Genomic DNA, 24,853 nt, shown 5'->3' on the forward strand with positions numbered 1-24,853 from the left:
AGGGCGCAAAGCCAATTTGCACTCAGAAAGAAATTCAACACTCGCTTGACAAGGAAACAGGAGAAACTGCAGAGGGGTTGAGAAAAGGCTGGGCAGTGGGATGAACTGAATCATTAAAAGGGCTGGCACGGGCAGAATGGGCCGAAACACCTCCCCCTGCGATGTATGCCAAACTGTGATAAAACGATTCCTGAAAACAAAACAGCTTTAAGTAACGTTTTCTGTTTGAAATCAAGAGGACAGCGGTGGGGGGGGGACGTTAGGCAGAGACCATCTCAGGATTCACAGCAGAGAGGCTTCTTCCTGCTACAAGCAAGCGAGAACCCGAGTGAAACATCCGAACACGTGCCCCTGTTGTAATGTTTCAAACGTGTGTGGAAAGTTGAGAGCAGCAGCAGCAGCAGCAGCAGCCCGTCGGCTCTGCACAGCAAGGTCCCAGGCTGGAATCCGGGAGTCTCGGCCATGCGCCTCCCATCCTGATTTGTCAAACTTCGGCATGGTTTCTGGGCGCCTGATTGGACCGAGCCAATGACAACACCTGCTTCTTGCCTTCATTGAAGTGACAGAAGCGCCAGGGGCTCCGGTCCGGGTATATTTAGAGAGAGTCAGCCCCCGTCTCAGGATTCCTGGTCAGGCCCCCGTGCGCTCACTCAGCAGCTCTCCTCCTCCTCCTGTCGGTGTGTGTCTGAGTGTGTGTGTGTGTGAGTGAGTGAGAGAGTGTGTGAGAGTGTGTGCGCCTCCTGGCACCCAGACAGCGCGGCGATGGACACTGTCATGTTAGCCCATCTTCTCACAGCCCTGCTCACTCTCGCACCGCCTGAGCTCGCCCTGGGGACGGACGAGGCTGACTTGCCGGAAAACCACCACGAACGGGACAAATTGGCCAACCAGCAGAAAGCTCGCCTCTCGTTACAGAACACAGGTATGTAAGAGCTCTCGGCGGCCAGCGTGCAGTTTGATTCCGCCTCTGCTGTGAGTTAACAACGAGGCTTACCCACTGCAAAAAAAAGGGGGCAAAAACTGTGCAATGAGAGAGGCAATCGTGAGATTAAAGCTAGAGCCCATCTCAAATTTGCCTGCACTTTTTGATGTTTATGCGGTTAGCTCTGTCCACGAGCGGAACTGATAGGCTGGAGGCATTTCGATCAATACGCTTTGAATTGAGAAGAAATGAAGAAAATATTGTTGGGAAGGCATTTCAGTAACCGTCTTATTACGAAAAATAAACCCTACCAGTTTAGAATAGCGCGGGATCAATTATTTAACCCCCCCCCCCCACCCCCTCCGTTTCTAAAGTACAGTATTTGAAGACTGTTGTGCTTGATCAGTTCCGAGAGATCATTGTCCCATGGTCGGATCGTATTGTATCACATTGGGAAGACTTCGTGTCGACAGCCACGCACACCTCGTTAGCATATTAACCCCTGGAGTACCTTTCAGGGAAGCGATTGAGGTGGGCGGTGACTTGCAATGTCTCCCCTTGGGGATGAAGGAAGAAATAACATCAATACCAAGGCCCCGGGAAAGTAAAGCAGAAAGACGCACGCGTTTTGACTGAACCCCGGCTTTCGAAGATCAAGTGTGAGGAAACTGAGCGGGATTCCGAAAAGCCAATTGGGGGCGACCGTGTGTCAGCGAGAGGGGCAGAGTGGTAGGGGCAGCTGCTGGGGCTGCTACATTTCCAGCTCATCTCTCCTAAGTAAAGGAACAAAAAGCGGCAGGGTTGTAACAATTCCCATGGCTGCAGGATGCGGAAACAGACAGGGTTTCACAAACAGCAGTATTTGTGTTTTTTTAGAAACCGTAGATTTGCAGGATAAATCATGATCAAAGCACATTCCCGAAACTTTCTATCCGCTAACAATGAGGAGGCAGATATCCAGGTCACCCACGCGGCACCTGAACCTACAAAATTCATATTATTATTGGTTGGGGCTGGGGTTTAAATAGAAGGCTGCACTTGTATTGGTTTAGAACGTTTTATTCCGATTTCGGATGACCCCCAAAGCGTGTTCAGAGTCATAAAGTAGCCTGGAAGTGTAGCCTCGCTTGAGTTGCTCGGTTTACGTGGTTGGTCTCCTTTTGCGTCTGTTTTCAGCTGAGATACAACACTGCCTGGTGAACACCGGCGACGTTGGCTGTGGAGTTTTTGAATGTTTTGAAAATAATTCCTGCGAAATCCATGGACCACATGACATATGCTTGGCCTTCTTGCACAACGCTGGCAAGTTCGATGCCCAGGTAATAAATCAGAGAAAGCAACCCAGAGCAGTTTAACATAACCTGCCACTCCCCTCCCACAAAGCACTTAAAATTGATACCACTGTAGTTTCACCACCATAGCAGTGGTAGTCTTAAAAAGTGTCCCAGTTTGTAAAAAAAATGCTTTTTAAAGATACCAATCACCCAACATAAGCTTATATATATTTAAATTGAATGCAACTTTCTTTCACAGTCTTTTTACAATTCACATTCTTGTAATCTGCCCAGGGTAAATCTTTTATTAAAGATACTCTGAAGTGTATGGCTCATGGATTGAGAATAAAATTCAGCTGCATTAGTCGGAAGTGCTCCACTATCCAGGAGATGGTGTCTCAGCTGCAGCAAGAGTGCTACCTCAAACATGACCTCTGTTCCACCGCCAAGGAGAACATTAATGTGGTTGTGGAGATGATTCACATTCGGCATCTGCTTTCAAAAGGGTAAGTAATAAAAGGGGTTGCCTATGATTTGCTTACTTTGTAACAAACAGTATAAATTGCATCATGGTATACAACCCTGTGTAAATGTTTATGGTCAAAATAGTACTATTCTGTGTATTCTGCTCAAGGACTGCACTGATAAGACAAACATGGTGCTTTAAAAGGTCACAGGAAATAAATTTAACTCATGGTTAGTGTATGAGTGTAGTTTTTAACATTAATCCCACATTAATAAATTTAGATTAATTTTTATACTTGCATATATTTTATGAGTTTTATTTTAGAAAAGAGTAAAACTTACACATTCCAGTATTGGGATAAAATTAGTTGTATTTAAATGACTAGTTACCATAAGAAGATAATAGCAGGGAGATTGTGTTGATGAAAGCTACTAATGCATGAATAATCTTTAAAAGTGATATAAAAGGTGTTTCTGCCATATATTGTTGTCACTGAAAATTGTTTTATTTTATTTTTCCCATTGAATTATTGAAACAGGAAGCTCAAAAATGCCCTAAAATTAATATCTGCTTTATTCTATTTTATATTTGAGTTTGTAAGGAATAAAACTCAAAGTATCTTAAACTTTTGGGGTAGAGAAATTCTAATTATGTCCTTGAAAGATTTGATGTCATATTATTTATACTTCAACCTTTGCAGATTAAAACATCTGCAGTATTTAGCACATTGGATATTATGTTTAACTTCATTCCATAAGAAAGAACTGCAAACTTTTGGTCTTAACTGTCAATAGACATTTAAATAAAAGTAACTATTTTTCAGTTCTGTTCATGAAGGTAGATATTTAAGATTATGATGTCAATTCTTTTGAGTGAAGTAATATGTGAAATGTTATAATCTTTGAAAATAGCTTTGTGAAATTTAGTTAACTTTTTCAAAATTAAATTGGCATGTGCAATACTGTGAGATACATATCACAAATGGATATAAAGCCCAGTTAATGCTGAATCATGTGGACACCATTTTGTATCCCAACATTATAGTAATGCAAATTCATGAGGGTTACAACTCTCTCTAAATTCCAATGATCTTAAATTGAAAAAATATACTTTTGTGAGCATTTTTAAATGATCAGAGGGAACTCAGTTGTTATTTTTAATTTGAGAAGTTTGGGAAACTATCAATGTTTTCAGCCACTTATTTGGAATATTTAGAAAATGAATAAAAGAGATCAGACAAAACAAGAAGAATAAATTAGATAAAACTTGAACGATAGGCTAACTCTCCATGTTTCTCCATGTTTTATATGTTTCAACATTATACTACGTGCTGAACCAGTTGGCCTTGCAGAACTTCCCTTTTGAAAATTTGGAAATTGGTTCAGAGTTTAGGTGATGATCTAAAATGAGTGACATTGAAATAACACCCAAATTCACCATTTGACAAGCTTCATTGGAAAAAGAATAAGGCCTGGTGTGTAATGAGTGCCTGAGTTGCTATTGCCTATTGTAGACAATTGCCCAAAATTGAAAATACAGATCGAAGACAGGAAGGTTGAAGAGCTGTGAAGCTCAAATTTGAGACCTAAGGAAAGAATGAAATGTGCTTGGAAACTGAGCAGTAAATTTGCACTTCAACGTGGGGGAGTTGGGAAGGAGAGAAACTATAGTACATTGTCTGCAATAGAGAAAACAGAAAGAATGCTGACTGAACAGAGAGAGAGAGAAGTAAAGTGCACTTAGTGAAGAGTTTGGAGGTCAAAAGGAGAAAGAAAATGACTTTCAAAGTGAAAGAAATGTAATATTTCTAAAATGAGACTAAAGAAGAAACAGAGAGAAAGATATATTAAAGAAGAAATAAGTAACAAATCATTGGAAAAAATGATTGTTTTTTCAAAAGCCAATTATCGCAGATATTGGAGGTATGAAAGAAGAACAAGCAAATGCTCGAAATACTCACCAGGTCTGGCAGTATCAATGGAAAGAGAAAAACCATTGTTCCTGATTGCTGCCAGACCACGGAGTATTTCCAGCATTTTGTTCTTTTCTAATAATTACTGATTAGATTTCAGAGATATACTTTATGGAGCAAATTGACTGTGAATGGGGAGAGAAGTCCAAAAAATGATTTTAAAAAATATTGTTTTAGATTTCTCTGCTGAGGGCTTAGAGAAGATGAAGATATTTGAACTGTGACCTATTCATTGAAGTGTTAGAAAATTAAAGGTTATGTGTATTATAGATATGATCTGTTGATGTTTTAAAATAGAGTAGAATTATGAAACAAAGAATGGATAGCATTGACTGATTGTAGGAGTCGTTGAATGAGAAAGGATTATGCTAACTTTTGCATTCAAACATCCATCAAAATTAACACTTGAGTTAAATGCCTATGATGGATCTCATGGGATAAAAATTAATGTAGTGATTCCATTGGACAAATGCATTTGAATAAAATTCATCCAATGTTCCTTTCAACCTAGGTGTTAATCACGTTAATTACATTTTCCTATTAATTCATGACATAAGGATTTTACTTACCATCTTTTGAAGATATAGTGAGGGCTGCCTTCTTGGATACTACTGATGGTTTGCTTGCTCATTTCAGAGGGCACTTGAGAATCAACCACATTGCTAGGATCTTGATTAGGCCAGACCAGGCAAGGACATTCTTAAACTAACATGAGTGAATCAGGTACATTTTTCCAAGAACGCAGTCATTTTTTAAAACAATTCAAGCTTTTAATTAATTAGCTAGCCACTGAGATGGGATTGAACAGATCATTAGACTCTTTCCAATCTCTGGACTCATAACATCATGAATATGCTGCTTTAGCCCTCAAATATTGTTTATACCTAAATACCACATTACACTGGGCTATCACCATTATGAAAATGTTGAATACACACTTTTATTAATTATTCATGGGATTTGGATCCTGGCTAAGTCGCCATTTATTGCCCATTCCTAATTGCCAGAGGGCAGTTAAATCAACCAAATTACTATGGGTGGAGTCACATGTAGGCTAGACCAGGATGGCGGTTTCCTTCCATAAATAACTAGATGGGTTTTTCCAACAATTGACAGTAGCTTCATGGTCATCATTAAACTCTTAATTCCATGGTGACTTATCTGCTGGTTAGATGGTGCCCCTGAAGTTTTCTTTTAATACAAATTCCATTCCATGTCAGGATTCAAACCAAGATCTCCAGAGTATTATCTGGATTTCTGGATTAATAGTCCACTGATAGTTTCATGGGACCATTGCCTCCTTGGACTTGTAAATCCAAGAGAAAGACTTTCTAATGTAGATTATAATACGTATATATTTAGATATACAAATATGCTGAGTTGTGCTTGTTTACAGTCAATGGATCGAAATTAGTGGATTTACCAACTGAAGTACAACTGAAAGAATGATTGTGTTGAATTTTATTGAAGCAAGAATATTCTCAAACACTGCAGTTAAAATAACACTAAAGTCACGGTCTTCCAATATTATATTTAAATTTAGGGTTGAGAGTGTTAAATGGTGAATAACTTGCCATCCCCACCATTTGAGATACTATCCCGGTTGCCTGACAATCAGCTCATTACACCCTATCACAGCCTTAAAACACCAATGTCCTCCTGGGTCGCCAGAAATTGCCAGCAGCTCAGAGGCTGGCAGCTTATGAGTCCTAATGTCTGCCCATTGAGGTAAACTGTACAGGGGAACTAGCAGTGAGACAGGAAGTGATTTTTATCTTCTTGTCATCGGGTTGGGCTTGCAAGGTGAACGGTGGTCAAGACAAATGTTGCCCTCACCAATTCATACTCTCTGCCCCAATTTGAGGCAATTGGACCATTCTAACACTCAGCCATAGGCAAGCGACCATGATTTCCTCATTGGTTAACTATGTATATGCCTTACCCATAGAAAAGGCAGATGGATGGTGAAGTGGTTATTAATTGATTACCTAAGGGCCTTAATTGCTGGTGAGTAGCATACATCTCCAATGGACATTTTTACTTAGAGTTTAATTGGTGCAGTGGACAGAAATGGTTTTTCACTGGGACAAACTTGCACCATTATTTTCTCATCTTCCCATCTCACGTGCCACTTTCAAGGAGAAAACTTCAGTCCTAATTATAATAAATAAGTTGAATCTTCTAAAAGGTCTCCAATTCCTAAACCGTGAACATCTAATATATTTTCATTTATCATTGTGTTTACTTTTCAAAAAGGTCATACTTGGAGTTTATAAAAGCTCTGTTCCATTGTCATGAGGTCGTTATGGAAGCTGTAAAGAAAAGTGTGCGATCACGATTTGGACAGAACCTTGCGTTTCTAAGGCAGATTTTGCAAGAGGATTCCTGCTCTTCTCACAAGCAGGCTGATCAAGTCACCCCGACAACAGCAGCTCCTGACAAAAAGCAAGAGGAGAATCGTAAGGGGCACAAGAGTAGTACAGAAGTAAATTATGTTGAGGTTGACAGGGAGAATGCTAGGAACCCTAAAGGAGAAAAGGACAGAAGTGGAAGAGTTCACCCGAATGCACGTGCCCGAGGTATTGGTCAGGCTTCAAGGCGAATAACTGAGGAACGTACTCATATGAGCGATGCCATTGAGTTATCTGATATCAGAAGGTGAAAGGTCATTAGTCTTGAGGACTTTCCATGCAGCCATTTCCTTATATGGACATTCCAATACACATAGCCTAAAATGGGATTTGTGTTACATGCAAAATATTCTGGGAATTATAGTTCACCTCTGCAGTCAGCTTCAGTTAAACTTAAACTTAAAAAAAACCTACAACTCCTAGAATGCAGTCCAACATATATCCCATAATCACTGTACTTGAAACTAAACATTTATATCAATTATCTCACTCAACAAGTCACCTCAACAAGCATGAAAGTTTCCTTTTTAATTTAAAAACAAAATGAGAACATCTTTATTTCGGGACAAAAATCTTTATTATTAGATATATCTTGGGTAATTTTGTACAGGGCAAAGCTTTTGTGAAGGTCTACATGTTCGTCTACTGATTACATTTATTCTATATTGTAAATATTTAACATTACTATTTATTATAGTTTCTGTATCACCAATATACCTGTTGGATAAGGTAAATTAAACTATTTCATTTTCCATGTTGTACATATTCATATCACTAGTGAGTTTTCTTATGCAGCATACTGTAATTTTATATCATTCTATAATTTTATTGGTAGTTGTTAATTCTTTATTTATTAAACACCTTAATCTATTAAACATCTTATTCAAGCCTAACAAAAATTACATTTTTATTGGTAGTTTTAACTAGAATATCATTAAATCATTTTGTTAACTGCTAACATGTTGTTATCTGGTAATTATTTAGTGAAGTTTTCTTTTCTGTTTTAGGCCTCTCTTGGCAAAGTCATATCAATGAATAGTAAATTAGAAAAAAAAATAAAATATATATTGTGTAGCATTCAATGAATTATTTCTTCTCTTTAAACATTCTTTATGTGTATAAATACACACATCGACTTTTTTTCAAATTATACATTGCAACATTATCTTTTGTTTTTGACAAAGACCCTCCAATCACAATTTCCATTGTTAATTTTTGTCTATAATTTTATTTAGTTAGTATACCCTGTTAAGGTATGCTTTCTATTTTTCAAAATCTGACATTTAATTTCAGTTTTGTTCCTTCTGTCCTATCACAAATTGTTGGATAAAGATAAACTATCTGAGCTCACCATTCAACTGTGGTTATGTGCAACAATTGGTCCATAATGTACAGGGTATGTTTATTTATGAAGATTAAGAACAAATAAACTATTCAATAACACCAGGATAAAATAGTCTTTAAAATTTGTGTCTTTACTTGCAATGGTAAGGGCCATAGTAAGACACTTGTAGTGGCCTGATATAACAGTGGAAAATGTTATTTCATACCCAAATGATCAAGACAATAGTTTTTGCTGATCTGATCACAAATACAAAACTTTACTCGCATTGTACATGCAGATATAAACTTAATAATTTTAACCTGCTTAATTACAAAGCTAAAATCCACATAATCAGTTGTTAATATCCATGGGTATAAGTCTCTGAAGTAAATAATTAAACCTGTTTCTAAGCATTTGCAGTACTGTGCAAATATTTCCAGAAAGTTCTGCATTGTAATTCCATTAAGATTGCCCATGTTTAGTTATTGTAAAAGCTGCCCTTTGTTTGTTTCATTTTTTAACAGTAGCCTTTTGATGTACGCTGCAAATTGTAGGCCAATCAAGCACATTCATTTAAAAGCTTACTAAATAATTAAGAGCTAATAATCCATTAGAAGTGACTAATTTTCCTTTAAAAAATGTGAGAGATGCCTGTGCCCTTAACAAATAAAGTCCTTAAAATGGGAGCAAATTGATCGTCTCTCACTGGATTAGAGCACACAATGTTACTGTACGGTTCCAGTTCAGTGCCTTTTAATGCATTCTTAAATGTCGTACAATATAATCCTTATTAGCTCCATCATTTGATGTTGCAGGGATTAATTTATTATATCTCAGGCTGTCATTCATGGCTATGTTTTGTTTCATTTGGAAGGTTTTCTGCATGCCGTGGTGCTTTTCAGCTGATGGTAACTATTTAGTGAAGCATTTAGCTCATCACTTGCTCCTTCAGACTTCATCCAGTCATTCAGTAATTCAGGCCACACAGGGTTAGGTTCTCTTCCTTGTCGGGATGAGAAGCTGTATTTTGGGTGTGGAACTTCCACCTTCGCTCTTTCTGCTTTATTGTGAGCTATTTTCTTACGGCATGAGAGAGAAGAAGGGTATCCTGACAGTGGAATCCCAACGTCATTGGCAAGGAACAGAATCGAGCTAGCAGCATATGAGAGGGTAGGTAATTAGTGAGATGACGTTCAAACAAAAGCACAAGAAACACACCACACTTCAGAAAAGAGGTCCTCACTGAAATCTGGCAAAAACGACACTTTGCCAAAATATAGTATAAAGTGAGGACTGCAGATTCTGGAGATCAGAGTCAAGAGTGTGGTGGTGGAAAAGCACAGCAGGTCAGGCAGCATCCAAGGGGCAGGGGAATCAATGTTTCGGGCAAAAACCCTTTATTAGCAATGATTCCTGATGAAAGACTTATGCTCAAAACATCGATTCTCCTGCTCCTCGGATGCTTCCTGACCTGCTGTGCTTTTCCAGCGCCACATTCTCAGCTTTGCCAATATATTACCTGATTCAGCCTAATATACCTGTTTTTACAAAATTAGAATAATCCTGTTTTAAAGGCCAAGTAGTATATTTTATAGAAAATTGAACTTACAAAGAAATAACTTTTAATTCTTAGACCATTAACATGTCCAAGGAAATACCTTCTGCTCAATACTAACAATCAAACTGACAATCAAACATCAGAAGGTTTAACACTGACACCAAATGAAGGAAATTAATAAATGTAAGTAATTATATACATAGTTGTGGTTCTGTTCGCTGAGCTGGGAATTTGTGTTGCAGATGTTTCGTCCCCTGTCTAGGTGACATCCTCAGTGCTTGGGAGCCTCCTGTGAAGTGCTTCTGTGATCTTTCCTCTGGCATTTAAAGTAGTTTGAATCTGCCGCTTCCAGTTGTCAGTTCCAGCTGTCCGCTGCAGTGGCCGGTATATTGGGTCCAGGTCGATGTACTTATTGATTGAATCTGTGGATGAGTGCCATGCCTCTAGGAATTCTCTGGCTGTTCTCTGTTTGGCTTGTCCTATAATAATAGTGTTGTCCCAATCAAACTCATGTTGCTTGTCATCTGCGTATGTGGCTACTAAGGATAGCTGGTCGTGTCGTTTCGTGGCTAGTTGGTGTTCATGGATGCGGATCGTCTTCCTGTTTGTCCTATGTAGTGTTTTGTGCAATCCTTGCATGGGATTTTGTACACTATGTTGGTCTTGCTCATGCTGGGTATTGGGTCCTTTGTCCTGGTGAGTTGTTGTCTGAGAGTGGCTGTTGGTTTGTGTGCTGTTATGAGTCCTAGTGGTCGTAGTAGTCTGGCTGTCAGTTCAGAAATATTCTTGGTGTATAGTAAAGTGGCTAGTCCTTTGGGTTGTGGCATGTCCTCATTCCGTTGTCTTTCCCTTAGGCATCTGTTGATGAAATTCCGTTTTTGGCAACTACATTGTAGAGGTGTTCTTCTTCTTCTTTTTGCGGTTCTGGTGTGCTGCAGTGTGTTGTGGCCCTTTTCAACAGTGACTTGGTGCAACTTCTTTTGTGTGTGTCGGGGTGGTTGCTTTCATAGTTCAGGACTTGGTCTGTGTGTGTGGCTTTCCTGTATACCTTTGTGGTGAATTCTCCGTTAGATGTTCTCTGTACCATTACGTCTAGGAATGGGAGTGGTTGTCCTTTTCTTCCTTTCTAGTGAATCTGATTCCTGTGAGTGTGGCGTTGATGATCCGGTGTGTGCTCTCTATTTCTATGTTTTTAATGATTACAAAGGTGTCATCCACATATCTGACCCAGAGTTTGGGTTGAATTTGCGGTAAGACTGTTTGTTTTAATCTTTGCATTATAGCTTCTGGTATGAGTCCAGAGATGGGTGAGCCCATGGGTGTGCCGTTGATTTGTTCATATATTTGATTGTTGAATGTGAAGTATGTTATGAGGCACAGGTCCAGTAGTTTGAGTATGCCATCTTTGTTGATAGGTTCACCATCTTGTTGTCTGTTCTGTATGTCTAGTAGGTTGGCTATTATTTCTCTGGCTAGGGATAGAGGTGAACAGTGCCATTACATCAAATGAGACCATGGTTTCTTCCTTGTCTATGTGTATATTTCTGATGATGTCCAAGAATTCCTGTGTTGACTGTATAGAGTGTCTGGATCTGCTGATCAGGTGTTTCAGTTTCTGCTGTAGCTCTTTAGCCAGTTTGTGTGATGGTGTTCCTGGTAGTGATATGATGGGTCTGAGTGGGATGTCTGGTTTGTGCACTTTAGGTAGTCCATAGAATCTGGGGGTGTTGTTGCTTTCAGGTTTCATTCTCTGTAGGTCAAACCTGGTTATCTGTCCAGTTTTTTGCAGGTTCCTCAGTGTGTTGTTTATCCTATTGGTGAGCTGTGGGGTGGGGTCAAACTCCCTCTTTTGGTAGGTGTTGGTATCTGCAAGTAGTTGTTGCGCTATCTGGATGTACTCTGCTTTGTCCAGGATGACCGTCATTCTGCCATTGTCTGCTGGTAGTATGATTATGTTCTTATCGTTTCTTAGTGCTTTTAGTGCTTCCCTCTCCTTGGTGTTGAGGTTATGTGTTTGTCTTTTTCTTGTTATCAGGGGTACGATACTTTGTCTCACTGTTTGTTGTGTCTCTTCTGTCAGTCCATTGTTTCTGTGTGTGCATTCTAGTGCTGCTAGGAAGTCTGCTGTCTTAGCATCCCTGCGGTTGTAGTTGAATCCCTTGGCTAGTATTGTTCTTTCTGTGTCTGTGAGCTGTCTGTGGGAGTGGTTTCTTACCCAGGTATGTGTTGTGGTGTTCTCTCTGTTGTGTGTTAGTTTGGACATTTTTTCTTTTAGTGCCATTTTTTTGCAGTGTGTGGTCCTGTTCTGTCCTATGGTGATGGCCTGTTCTATGGTCTGGGTCCATTCCTGATTGGTGGTTTTTGAAATTAACGATTTTTGGCATGCAATTTCTTGTCTGTATTTGTGTAGTCTGTTGTGTGCATCTGTAATCATTACCTGGACCATCCTGAATCCATTCTGTCTGGCAGTGTCTCTGGCTTGTGTGTTGTTGTCTGGTGGTCTGTTTCTGACATATGCTGGAGGAATTTGATTCTTTCAGCATTCGTGCAGGAACCGGAGTTGTTCGTATGTGGCGCTTAGGCGGTTGGCACAGGATTCCCATTTCCTGGCTTGTCTTAGCGTCTCTCGCCCGTAGGTGTTCAAAGTTTGTGCAAAGATTTGTAGCTCAGGTGTTCGTTGCTGTGGTTCTGTTCGCTGAGCTGGGAATTTGTGTTGCAGACGCTTCGTCCACTGTCTAGGTGACATCTTCCATGCTTGGGAGCCTCCTGTGAAGCACTTCTGTGATCTTTCCTCCAGCATTTATAGTGGTTTGAATCTGCCGCTTCCTGTTGTCCACTGATTCAGTCAATAAGCACATCGACCTGGACCCAATATATGAGCCACTGCAGCGGACAGCTGGAACTGACAACCAGAAGCAGCAGATTCAAACCACTATAAATGCCAGAGGAAAGATCACAGAAGCGCTTCACAGGAGGCTCCCAAGCACTGAGGATGTCACCTAGACAGGGGACGAAAAATCTGCAACACAAATTCCCAGCTCAGCGAACAAAACCACAACAACGAGCACCCGAGCTACAAATCTTCACACAAACTTTGAATTATATACATAAAATAATGCCTTTAAAATAATTTCACTGCTTACCCTATACTTTTTCATAAATTACTGTTCTCTATTTTGTTTAAGCAAACACACAATGAATGAAAACCTGTTTAAAAAAAGACACGTTAAAGTGCATGATTAATTTTAGTAGCTCTTGAAAACAGGCCATTTTACACCAAGATTTATTCTTCAGCTTTTGTCCCAACCAAGAGGAAAATGAGAAAGAGAAAACAGAGTTTTGCAGCATTTTCAATCAAAATGAAGGGTAAAGCTTATCAGTTTAGCTCATTGCTCTTTAAGGAGCCTTTCTGTGTGCAAATTGGCTGGTCCGATTCCTTATTTTCTCACCGTGACTACATTTCAAAGAATTGAATTGGTTTTGAAGAGCGATAGGACATCCTGGGGCTCATGAAAAGCAGTAATTTTAAAGTATGTCAGTTATGTCAGTGAAAAGTTATTCATTTGAGGATAGTGAGTTTGCCTTTTTTATTGAAATGCAATTTCATGTGAGAGGGGAAAAAGCTTTCATGTGGGAATTTAAGGCTTTAGTCTGAGTTTTATTTATAAATAATTACGTTGACTTTTCTTTTGTTAAATGCTAATGATTCAATTTACTGAGCTCAAACGCTTATTTTGATGATAAAAATTTAGTTTTGGTTAAAGAAAAATGTTACATCAGGGAGAACTAGCAGATTTAATGTTTGCTAGTTATTCTTATTCCACTAATTAATGCAAGCTGTAATCAAAGTAGCTTATTGTATTACATTTATACCTCTAAAGGGGAACTGAAGAAAATAAACTTATGTTTGTTAAAGCCAAATAAAATAGATCCAACCTCTGAAAATAGTGATCGTCCCATTCCAAGTATCTAAATCCAGTTAATGTGAAACCATAACAAGGTCACACAAACTCAGGAAGGGAGAGAAGATTATTTAAGCTTTTGATGTAGTTACATGCCAATGGTATCTAGTGGGATTGCACCACTTTTACACACATATTGATTTACAAATTCCAGCATTGTTATAAAAGGAGCTGCTACGTGCGTAACTACAATACACTATTAAACGGTTACCAGCTTTAAACTATTCATGAGATCCAGTGGCTACATTAGTAACTGAAGTATCTTCATTTATTTCCAGTTGCCCCCTCTTGCCAACCTTAGTTCAAACCGTAAAAAAACTTCTCATTTAAACTTCAACTATCATTCGATACAATAATGTTCAATTTTATTTGAGCATTAAATTGTAAGACAGTAGACGATTTATTTTGTAATTGATTGTAAATTTTACTCAAACTTGAGGCACAAGACTATGGGATAAAGTCATAGTTTGAGATTTGTGGTGCCTAAGAAGATAGTCCAATAGTGAGAGAGGACTACATTGTTGGAGCTAACAACATTATATTTGGATAAAAAATTAAACCCAAGATCCTCTCCGGACCCTCAGAAAGGCATGAAAGGCCCCAAGATACATTTTTAAAAAGGCAATTTATGGCGGCAATCGTAGCATGATGTAGAGGTGCTGTTGTTGGTCTGGGATGGACAAAGTCAGAAGTCACACGACACCAGGTTATAGTCCAACAGATTTATTTGAAATCACAAGTTTTTGGAGCATGCTCCTTCTTCAGGTAAAGTGTAAAAGACTTCACCTGTCAAAGGAGCAGCGCTTCAAAAGCTTGTGATTTCAAATAAAACTGTTGGACTATAACCTGGTGTCGTGTGACTTCACACTTTATTTTTAAAAAGGTGGAGAGTTTATCCAATGATCCAATCAATACTTAATTCTGGCAGGTGTGTTCTTAATTTTGTTTATTGATAAGTGACTTGACCTTGACTGTATAAATTTCACGGGATTATTGAATTAAATGAACCATGTGTATAAGTAATCGCCAAAGCAGAAAATTCGCCAAAATAGTTATGAATAAGCAAGTTGCTTATAAGACAATGGTATTCAGAAGTGCATTACAGATTTATAATGGATAACAGATATATTACAGATTTATAATTGCAAAAGTATAATTTATACAGATTTATCTCTGTATCATGGCTATGTAGCTGCCAGACAAAATTCTGATTGAAACAAAATGTCACAAGAATTGTTTTTATAGATGAAGAGACAAAACTGTGACTGTGCAGTTACCCTCAGAATGTAAGATAAATCAGGAGCTGAGCTACAATTCAGTTTTTAGGTTCACAGACCTCAGGTCTTAAACCTCACTAGTTAATTCTGATATATTCAAGGTCAAATTTCCTCCCAATGAATACCATGTGAAAGGCATATAACACAGACTTTTCTCATAACCTGTGATGTAAATTTACATGCTATTTTCAATTCCTATTGCACATTCTTAAATCTTACCAATGAAAAAGGACTTATATTAATTCATTGCTTTTCATGACTTCAGAATGCCCTAAAGTCAATAAAGTGCTTCTGAAAAGTAGCTATTGATAATATAGGAAATGAGGTACCCAATTTGCATACAACAAGGTCCCACAAACAGCAGTGTAATATTGACAAGATTATCTGTGTCGGAGATTGAAGGACAAACAGCTGATTTTGATAGTACAATGAGATATTTTCCAACTGTAGCTGGAGAGGCCAGATTGGATCTTTGTTTAATAACTGACCAGAGAGATGGCACTCTTGATAGTAAAGCATTCACTCAGTGTTGCATTTAAGTGGCAGGGACTAGCTAGGATGGAAGGAAATACTACATAGGCTTCAACAAAGATATATTCCTCCATGGTACAAACACTGAAATCAGCTGTGGTTAACAAAGTAAGTTAAAGATTGCATTTAATCATAAGAAGTGGTTTATAACAATGTCTAAAAAAGTGGTAAGTGGGGAATTTAGAGAAATTCGGAATCCAGCTAAGAAGGAGCTAAAGCTGTTTAAAGAAGGAAAAGCGTATATTACTATAAACTAGCAATAGACATGGAGCCATCTGTAAAGCTTTTTTTAGGTTTGTGTAAAGGAAAACATTAGCTAGGACAAATGTGGGTTCATTACATTTGGAAAAAGTGAGGACTGCAATTGCTGGAGAGTCAGAGTCAAAAAGTGTGGCACTGGAAAAACCCAGGAGATCAGGCAATATCCGGGTAATAGGAGAGTCGATGTTTCGGGCATAAACCCTTCAACAGGACTGCGGAGGGGGAAGGGGACTGAGAGATAAATTGGGGGTGGGACTGGGGGAAGGTAGGAGGAGAAGGCTTAAGGGTCTAAATGGCCTACTCCTGCTCTGATGTTCCTACCTTTAAGCTATAACTGACATAATGCATTCACAAAACCATCAAATGGTCCAATTTGTATCTAGTTTGAGTTTATTAAAGGGTACTTGTGATCTGTTTGAGAAGGCTACTCTCAGAATAAATTTAGAAGATGAGTTGAAATTCTTCCTCCTTAAGAGTCAGAAAGTAGCCATTGCATGTTTTCACTAAGAAAACATTTGATCTTCAGGAAGAACAGTGAACAATATGTTCTCAAAGAATGAATCACTGTCTGCTTTGTAGAAAATATGGAAAAAACAAAACATATGACATTTATGCATCACTTCTGCGAGAAATCATCTGCCAAAAAAAATTAACTTTTTTCCTGACTTGTTAACACAGACAGTATCACTTTAAGACTGTTATTTTTTAAAAAAAATGTAAAGTTGTGACCAATATTTCACATTGTAGGGAAAAGTGGTTACTTCATATCTTGGGCAGAATGACCCCTTAACTATTCTTCCAAAGACAAAAGTGTGAGCAACAGTGAAAGAAGCCTCAAAATAATTTAATAGTTGCAACCATAATCCAAATATTTATATTACACTTTTGCTAACCATGAAGTTCTGATGGTAATATTATAAAATGCTATAACGCATTATTTTCCTCTGCTGTGCAAAGTTATGGAACACTCAGCTCTGAACATAAACATGACCATGAAAGCTATTGCTAGCCATGAGTACTCAACTAGACCATTAATGTTCTCCAGGGTAAGAAGTCTATTATCCATATCTGGTCTCATTTACACATAATTTGCATCCTTGTTATATGATCCACTTACAATGACCTATTAGGTGGCCCAACAAGCAACTGTTTCTCACAAAAAAGGCTGTCTATACCTTCTGAATGCAACTTGGGATAAGCCAAAGATACAACCTTGGTTGTTCATTTGCATCCCAGGTGAGTATGACATTTAACTTGGATCAAATGTAGGAATGCTTGTTCACCTCATGGATCACAACTCACACAAATTCCTACCTGCCCTTCCAAGTGACGCAAGGCTGAATGTTCCTAAAACTTGGCTAAGAGTCATCTTCAGGGAGTTTCATGCAGGGTTTCTTTCCAAAAACCCTGGTGATGTCTCCTCATTTTCTAATCAGCCTGTTTAAAGATGTTATGATACAATTCTGGAGCTTTTGCTATTTGGGTGAGCATGGAAGACAGCACAGCTAGAGCTCAGAGAGTGAGTTGCAGGACTCCACCTATTATTCCAGATACCCCACCTCTCCCAACCTTCATGTTCCTTTCTGCACTGCCAACTTTATCAGTTTTGAGCCTCCTCATAAATGTTTTTATTTAAATCTTCATCTCCCGCTTTATCCCCTGAATTTCAGGCATAATATATAATGCCAATATAGTCTCACCGATCAAAACTAAAGTGGTGATGATTGTCTAGGACCTCCCTCACCCTAAAGTACCCCCATGCATCCCCATGTTCTTTCTTTTGCTGCCTTGTATTTTGAGTTGCCCCATCACCACCACAAATGTCCCTTTTGCATCACAGCATGCTGTGTCAAATCCCATACTTGACGTCCTCAACTTCCTCACCACAGGAGTGTCCTCTGAAAACTCCCTTTGCATTTCAATGAACAGACCATCAGGATTGGTTGTGGCCCATCCTCCTGGGGGACATCACGTTTTCAGAGGCAATTGGAGTGGGCGGAGCGACAGCGAGGACCAGAGGCCCAATGGGAAGGTAAACTTAAAATATAAAAACTTATCTCGTGTGTAGGCAGAGTGCACCCTGAGCAGGAGCGGACACGGGACTGCTGGGTAAGTGAGGCTTTATATTTGGGCAGTTGCTTTACCCAAAACACTAGTCGTGTCTCTCATCCATCACCCTCCTCTAACCAAAGAGGCAACACACCAACCATAAGTCTCCCTCATTCCCACAAGAACTCCTATCTGTCCCCCTAACTATGGAGTCCCCAATGATTAATGCTCTGCTCCTCTTCCCCCTTCCCGTCTGAGCAACAGAGACAGAGTCAGTGTCAGAGACCTGTACCCTATTGCTTACCCCTGGTAAGTCATCCCCCTTAACAGTATCCAAAACGGTATACTTGTTGTTGAGGGGAATGGCCACAGGAGATCCCTGCACTGCACCGGATTGGTAAGGAGACTAGTTTTTTTTTAGTGTTCAGTAGTCTCGTTGGGAATTTAGAATAGTGGGAATGGAGGTTAGGGCAGTTGAATGTTCCTCCTGCAGAATGTAGGAGGTAAGGGTCACCACCAGTGTTCCCTGCTGACTTCACCTGCAGGAAGTGCACCCAACTCCAGCTCCTCAAAAACCGTGTTAGAGAACTAGAGATGGAGTTGGATGAACTTCGTATCATTCAGGAGGCCGAGGAGGTTATTGAGAGGAGTTATAGGAAAGTAGTCACACCCAAGGTAGATGGGTTACCATCAGGGGATGAAAAGGGAACTGGAAGCAGTGCAGGGATCTCCTGTGGCCATTCCCCTCAACAACAAGTATACCGTTTTGGATACAGTTGAGGGGGATGACTTACCAGGGGTAAGCAATAGGGTACAGGTTTCTGACACTGACTCTGTCCCTGTTGCTCAGAAGGGAAGGGGGAAGAGGAGCAGAGCATTAATCATTGGGGACTCCATAGTTAGGGGGACAGATAGGAGTTCTTGTGGGAATGAGGGAGACTTATGGTTGGTGTGTTGCCTCCCAAGTTCCAGGGTTTATGATGTCTCTGATCATGTTTTCGGAATCCTTGACAGGGAGGGGAAGCAGTCCCAAGTCGTGGTCCACATAGGCACCAATGACATAGGTAGGAAGAGAGATGGGGATTTAAGGCAGAAATTCAGAGCAGTAAGGCAGAAGCTTAGAGCTAAACAACTCTGTTTGTTCATCTCTGGTTTGTTGCCCATGCCATGTGCTAGTCAGAAAAGGAACAGGGAGAGAGAGGAGTTCAACATGTGGATACAGGGATGGTGCAGGAGGGCGGGTTTTGGATTCCTGGATAATTGGGGCTCTTTCTGTGGTAGGTGGGACCTCTACAAACAGAATGGACTTCATCTGAACCAGAGGGTACCAATATCCTGTGGGGGGGGGGGGGGGGGGGTGGAGCGTGAGATAGGGGGAGTTTTGCTAATGCTCTTCAGGTGGGTTTCAACTAATTCAGCAGAGTTGTGAACCTGTGAACCTAGATTGTAGTTCCAGTATACAGGAGGTTGAGAGTAGTGAGGTCAGAAATAAGGTTTCAACTTCGCAAGAGGGCACCAGCAAACAAGAAGGTGGTTTGAAGTGTTTCTACTTCAGTGCCAGGAACATTTGGAATAAGGTGGATGAACTTGCAGCTTAGGTTGGTACCTGGGATTTCGTTGTGGCTATTTCAGAGACATGGGTAGAGCAGGAACGGGAATGGTTATTGCAGGTTCCAGGATTTAGATGCTTCAATAAGAACGGAGAAGATGGTAAAAGAGGGTGTGGTTTGGCATTATTAGTCAAGACAGTAATACAGTTGCAGAAAGGATGTTTGAGCACTCGTCTGCTGAGGTAGAATTGGCTGAGGTTACAAACAGGAAAGGAGAGGTCACTGTGTTGGGAGTTTTCTTATAGGCCTCTGAATAGTTCCAGAGATGTAGAGGAAAGGATAGCAAAGATAATTCTCGATAGGAGCAAGAGTGACAGTCCCAAGTTATAGGAGTTTAACTTTCCAAATATTGACAAGGAATACTATAGTGCAAGTTACTTAGATGGGTCAGTTTTTGTCCAATGTGTGCAGGAGGGTTTCCTCACGCAGTATGTAGACAGGCCAACAAGGGGTGAGGCCACATTAGATTTGGTACTAGGTAATGAAACCAGCCAGGTTTTAGATTTGGAGCACTTTGATGATAGTGACCACAATTTAGTTATGTTTACTTTAGCAATGGAATGGGATAGGTATGTACCACAGGCCAAGAGTTGTTGCTGGGGGAAAAGCAATTACGATTGATTAGGCGAGATTTCAGATGCATAGGATGGGGAAGGAAACTGCAGGGGATGAGCACAAATGAAATGTGGAGCTTATTCAAAGAACAGCTACTGCATGTCCTTGATCAATATGTACTTGTCAGGCAGGGAGGAAGTTGTCGAGTGTGGGAGCCATGGTTTAAAGGAAGCTGAATTTCTTGTCAAGAGGAGGAAGAAGGCTTATGTTAGGAATGAGATGTTAGGGTGCTTGAGAGTTAGAAAATTAACCAGTAAAGACCTAAAGAGAGAGCTAAGAAGAGCTAGGATGGGAAATGAGAAGTCATTGGAGGATAGGGTCAAAGAAAATCCTAAGGCTTTCTATAGGTATATCAGGAATAAAAGAATGACGAGAGTAAGATTAGGGCCAATCGTGGATAGTCATGGGAAGTTGTGCATGGAGTCAGAGGAGATAGGGGAACCGCTAAATGAATATTTTTTGTCAGTATTCACACTAGAAAAAGACAATGTTGACGAAGAGAATACCGAGATACAGGCTACTAGACTAGATAGGATTGAGCTTCACTAGGAGGAGGAGTTAGCAATTCTGGAAAGTGTGAAAATAGATAAGTCCCTTGGGCCAAATGGGATTTATCTCGAATTCTCTGGGAAACCAGGGAGGAGATTGCCAAGCCTTTGGCTTTGATCTTTATGTCGTCATTGTCTACAGGAATAGTGCCAAAAGACTGGAGGATAGCAAATGTTGCTCCCTTGTTCAAGAAGGAGATTATAGACAACCCTGGTAATTATAGATGAGTGAGCCTTACTTCCATTGTGGGTAAAGTGTTGAAAAAAGTTATAAGAAATAGGATTTATAATCATCGAGAGAGGAATAAGTTGATTAGAGATAGTCAACAAGGTTTTGTGAAGGGTAGGTTATGCATCACAAACCTTATTGAGTTCTTTGAGATGGTGACCAAACAGATGGATGAGGGTAAAGCGGTTGATGTGGTGCATGTGGATTTTAGTAAGGCATTTGATAAAGTTCCCCATGGTAACTATTGCACAAAATATGGAGGCATGGGATTGAGGGTGATTTAGCAATTTGGATCAGAAATTGGTTAACTGAAAGAAGACAGAGATTGGTGGTTTATGGGAAAAGTTCATCATGGAGTTTACTTACTAGTGATGTACTGCAAGGATCTGTTTCGGGTCCACTGCTGTTTGTCATTTTTACAAATGACCTGGATGAGAGCGTGGAAGGATGACTTAGTAAGTTTGCGGATGACACTATGGTCAGTAGATTTGTGGATAGTGCCGAAGGATGTTGCAGGTTACAAAGGGACATAGAGAAGCTGCAGAGCTGGGCTGAGAGGTGGCAAATGGAGTTTAATGCAGAAAAGTGTGAGGTAATTCACTTTGGAAGGAGCAACAAGTATAAAGAATACTGGGCTAATGGTAAGATTCTTGGTAGTGTAGATGAGCAGAGAGATCCCTGAAAGTTACCACAAGGGTTGTTAAGAAGTCACACAGTGTGTTGGCTTTTATTGGTAGAGGAATTGAGTTTCGGGCCATGAGGCCATGCTACAGCTGTACAAAATCTGGTGCGGCCACATTTGGAGCTTGCGTACAGTTCTGGTCACCACATTATAGGAAAAATGTGTAAGCTTTGGAAAGGGTTCAGAGGAGATTTACTAGGATGTTGCTTGGTATGGAGGGAAGGTCTTGTGAGGAAAGGCTGAGGGACTTGAGGCTGTCTTTGCTAGAGAGAAGAAGATAGAGAGGTGACTTAATAAACGCATATAAGATAATCAGAGGGTTAGATAGGGTGGACAGTGAGAGCCTTTTTCCTTGGATGGTGGTAGGTAGCACAAGGGGACATAGCTTTAAATTGAGGGGTGATAGAGATAAGACAGATGTCAGAGGTAGTTTCTTTACTCAGACAGTAGTAGGGGCATGGAATGCACTGCCTGCAACAGTAGTAGACCCGTCAACTTTAAGGGCATTTAAATAGTCATTGGATAGACATATGGCTGAAAATGGAATAGTGTAAGTTAGATGGGCTTCGGATTGGTTTCACAGGTCGGTGCAACATCGAGGGCCAAAGGACCTGTACTGCACTGTAATGTTCTATGTTCTATGTTCTATGATTTGGTAGACAGCCTTGAATGATGACTGATCAGGTTCCTGACTGATCTTTCTGCAACTCCCCAAATGATTTACTGCTCATCCCTTGGATTGGATTCAACTTGCAGAAATTACCATGGCCACTCCTCAGATGGAAACAAAACAAATAATCATACTTTGATCACTCCAATTAGGCAATTGACCCTGTAAAATTCCCTGGACTGAGATCAGATAATGCCCTGACTGACTCTTGACTACACCACTTAGACTTTCAGACATGGCCATTTGATTAGATTAGATTAGATTATTTACAGTGTGGAAACAGGCCCTTCGGCCCAACAAGTCCACACCGACCCACCGAAGCGCAACCCACCAATACCCCTACATTTACCCCTTACCTAACACTATGGACAACTTAGCATAGCCAATTCACCTGACCCGCACATCTTTGGACTGTGGGAGGAAACCGGAGCACCCGGAGGAAACCCACGCAGACACGGGGAGAATGTGCAAACTCCACACAGTCAGTCGCCTGAGTCAGAAATTGAACCCAGGTCTCAGGCGCTGTGAGGCAGCAGTGCTAACCACTGTGCCACCATGCGGATTGGAGTAAATGCAGTATGTTTGCTGTTTAAACTGCTGGCACATTTTTAGGTAACGCATTGATGGGCCGTGCTGCTTGATTTTCCATCTGCACTAAAAGCAATGCAAGATAGAGAAACTGTCAGCCTGTAAGTTCTGATTGAAGTGACAATGTGCAACAAGCAAGACAGTGTTGCTGTGAGCATTAAATAACTGCAAATTGAGTGATCCCAAGAAAACAAGCTAAGATTCCTGAGATGTAGCCTGTTCCAGTGCATGAGATGAGTCCTTTTCCTTGCACAAAGTGGCCTGGCTGCAACATTGTGCCAGTGAGCTCCAAAGTGCAGTTTTGAAATACTGACCTGTATTATAAATGAATCTGTCATATACAAAAATGATGCTGGGAGGCTGCTGTTTTGCCAATACTTGCCACTGACCATGGATGTACCCTGAGAAGTTAAAAAATGCTGACCAAGATGTGGGTCCATGGAAGATGTCAGTGAGATGCAGCTGCCAGATATGTTGTTCATGTCAGGAAATGTTGCCAATAGAATTCAACTTTGAATGTCTCAATGTCTCAATACAATTTTAAAATTCTTGATATTCACATCGTACAGTCCTTTTTAGGTGTAGAGCCAGAGAAAGGACTATACAGTTCCAGCCACTCAATATAATATGACTGAAGTATCTTAGACCTCGATCTTCACCCATTGTCCCAAGCTTTAATATTCCCTTCAAAAAATAGTCCTGGACCATGGATTGTCAGTCTGCTAAGGTCAACTCCTAGCACTGAAAGGCCAGCAAGATTCAGGCAAATCAAAAAGAGTTTGTCAGAGTTGATGACTCCCTCAGCCACAGTCAGTTGACTCTGACTTCCAGTATCTGCAGTCCTTGGTGTCTGTTCCTATGAACAGTTCTTAGAACATGGACTCCTGCATCACTGAACCTTGTCAAAAACCCCTGTATTTCTCTTTAGACTTTCATTACAAAGGCACTTTCTATAAGTAAGTGAACAATGGTCATTTTTCCTACTGCAGCCATCTTGTGGGGAATATGCAGAAGGTGGAACTCAGGGTACCTAGGGAAAATCTAATAGGAAGGATGGGTCTTTCCTAACCAAATAAAATATTGACGCTCATTCAAAAGTTTTAACAATTAATCTTTGCCCAAATGACTTTCACAAGCTGTTGGGGAACCACCTGTCAGAATCTACTGTCTTGTTATGCCTCAATCTCTCAGACCTTACATGCTGATGACTATTTGATGGATTTGTGATCAAAGGTGTTTTTCTGCATGAACATTTCCTGGTGCTTCAGCAATATGACCAAATCTACATTTTACAACACTAGGGACAATGAGAATCTCAGAACATGGTGACGCTTGGCATTTCTAAGGGCCCATGCACAACTTGGTATAACCGTGCCCAAAGTTGATAAGCAGGATAAGAACTGGCTACATTTCATTCCACACTCATCCCTTCCATCTCATCCTTTTTACAATGTTATAAGTCTAATATCTCACTGTCTGATAATGTAGCTTTATACTCTTCAGTGGTAAACTTCCAGAAGTTGAAGCAGTGGCTTGGAGTTTGGGGCCTACCCAGAGGATCTAGAAGGCCAGAAGGGGCAACTTAATTGGCCAGGAGGAAAAATTCCTTTTTCCTGATTACAGGTCAAAGTTTTTGTATTAAATTCTCAGAACCTTTCATGCAGGCTATCATGTTTGGAAATAGTAAGAACTGCAGATGCTGGAAGTCAGAGTCAACAGTGTGGAGCTGGAAAGACACAGTAGGTCAGGCACCATCGGAAAAGCAGGAAAGTCAATGTAGTGGAGGAAAAGGTGAAGGGTGGAAAAGGGACTGTTCCACATTTCTTACAAAAAAGCAGGCATAGCTCAGAGCTATGAGAGTGCCCGTAGCCACCCCTTTGGTTGGTAGGAAGTAGAACATAGAA

General features: G+C 40.3%; 1 protein-coding gene across 1 annotated transcript; it reads left to right on the forward strand.

The window, feature by feature from the left end:
* The first annotated feature begins 371 nt into the window (after positions 1–371).
* Positions 372–7,815, forward strand: LOC132823356 (stanniocalcin-2-like). Its single transcript, XM_060837086.1, has 4 exons — positions 372–922; positions 2,099–2,241; positions 2,491–2,702; positions 6,891–7,815. The coding sequence occupies exons 1-4, from the start codon at positions 763–765 to the stop codon at positions 7,294–7,296; spliced, it is 921 nt and encodes a 306-aa protein (XP_060693069.1). The 5' UTR covers positions 372–762; the 3' UTR covers positions 7,297–7,815.
* Positions 7,816–24,853: the final 17,038 nt, after the last annotated feature.

Source organism: Hemiscyllium ocellatum, chromosome 16, assembly GCF_020745735.1.
Source record: "Hemiscyllium ocellatum isolate sHemOce1 chromosome 16, sHemOce1.pat.X.cur, whole genome shotgun sequence".
In the NCBI taxonomy this organism is placed as follows: Eukaryota; Metazoa; Chordata; class Chondrichthyes; order Orectolobiformes; family Hemiscylliidae; genus Hemiscyllium; species Hemiscyllium ocellatum.

Excerpts from the sequence above, each read along its gene's own strand:
- LOC132823356 (XM_060837086.1), top strand. The coding sequence starts at position 763 with ATGGACACTGTCATGTTAGCCCATCTTCTCACAGCCCTGCTCACTCTC. Across the intron at positions 923-2,098 it reads CCTCTCGTTACAGAACACAG|CTGAGATACAACACTGCCTG; the intron begins GTATGTAAGAGC and ends GTCTGTTTTCAG. Across the intron at positions 2,242-2,490 it reads CTGGCAAGTTCGATGCCCAG|GGTAAATCTTTTATTAAAGA; the intron begins GTAATAAATCAG and ends TAATCTGCCCAG.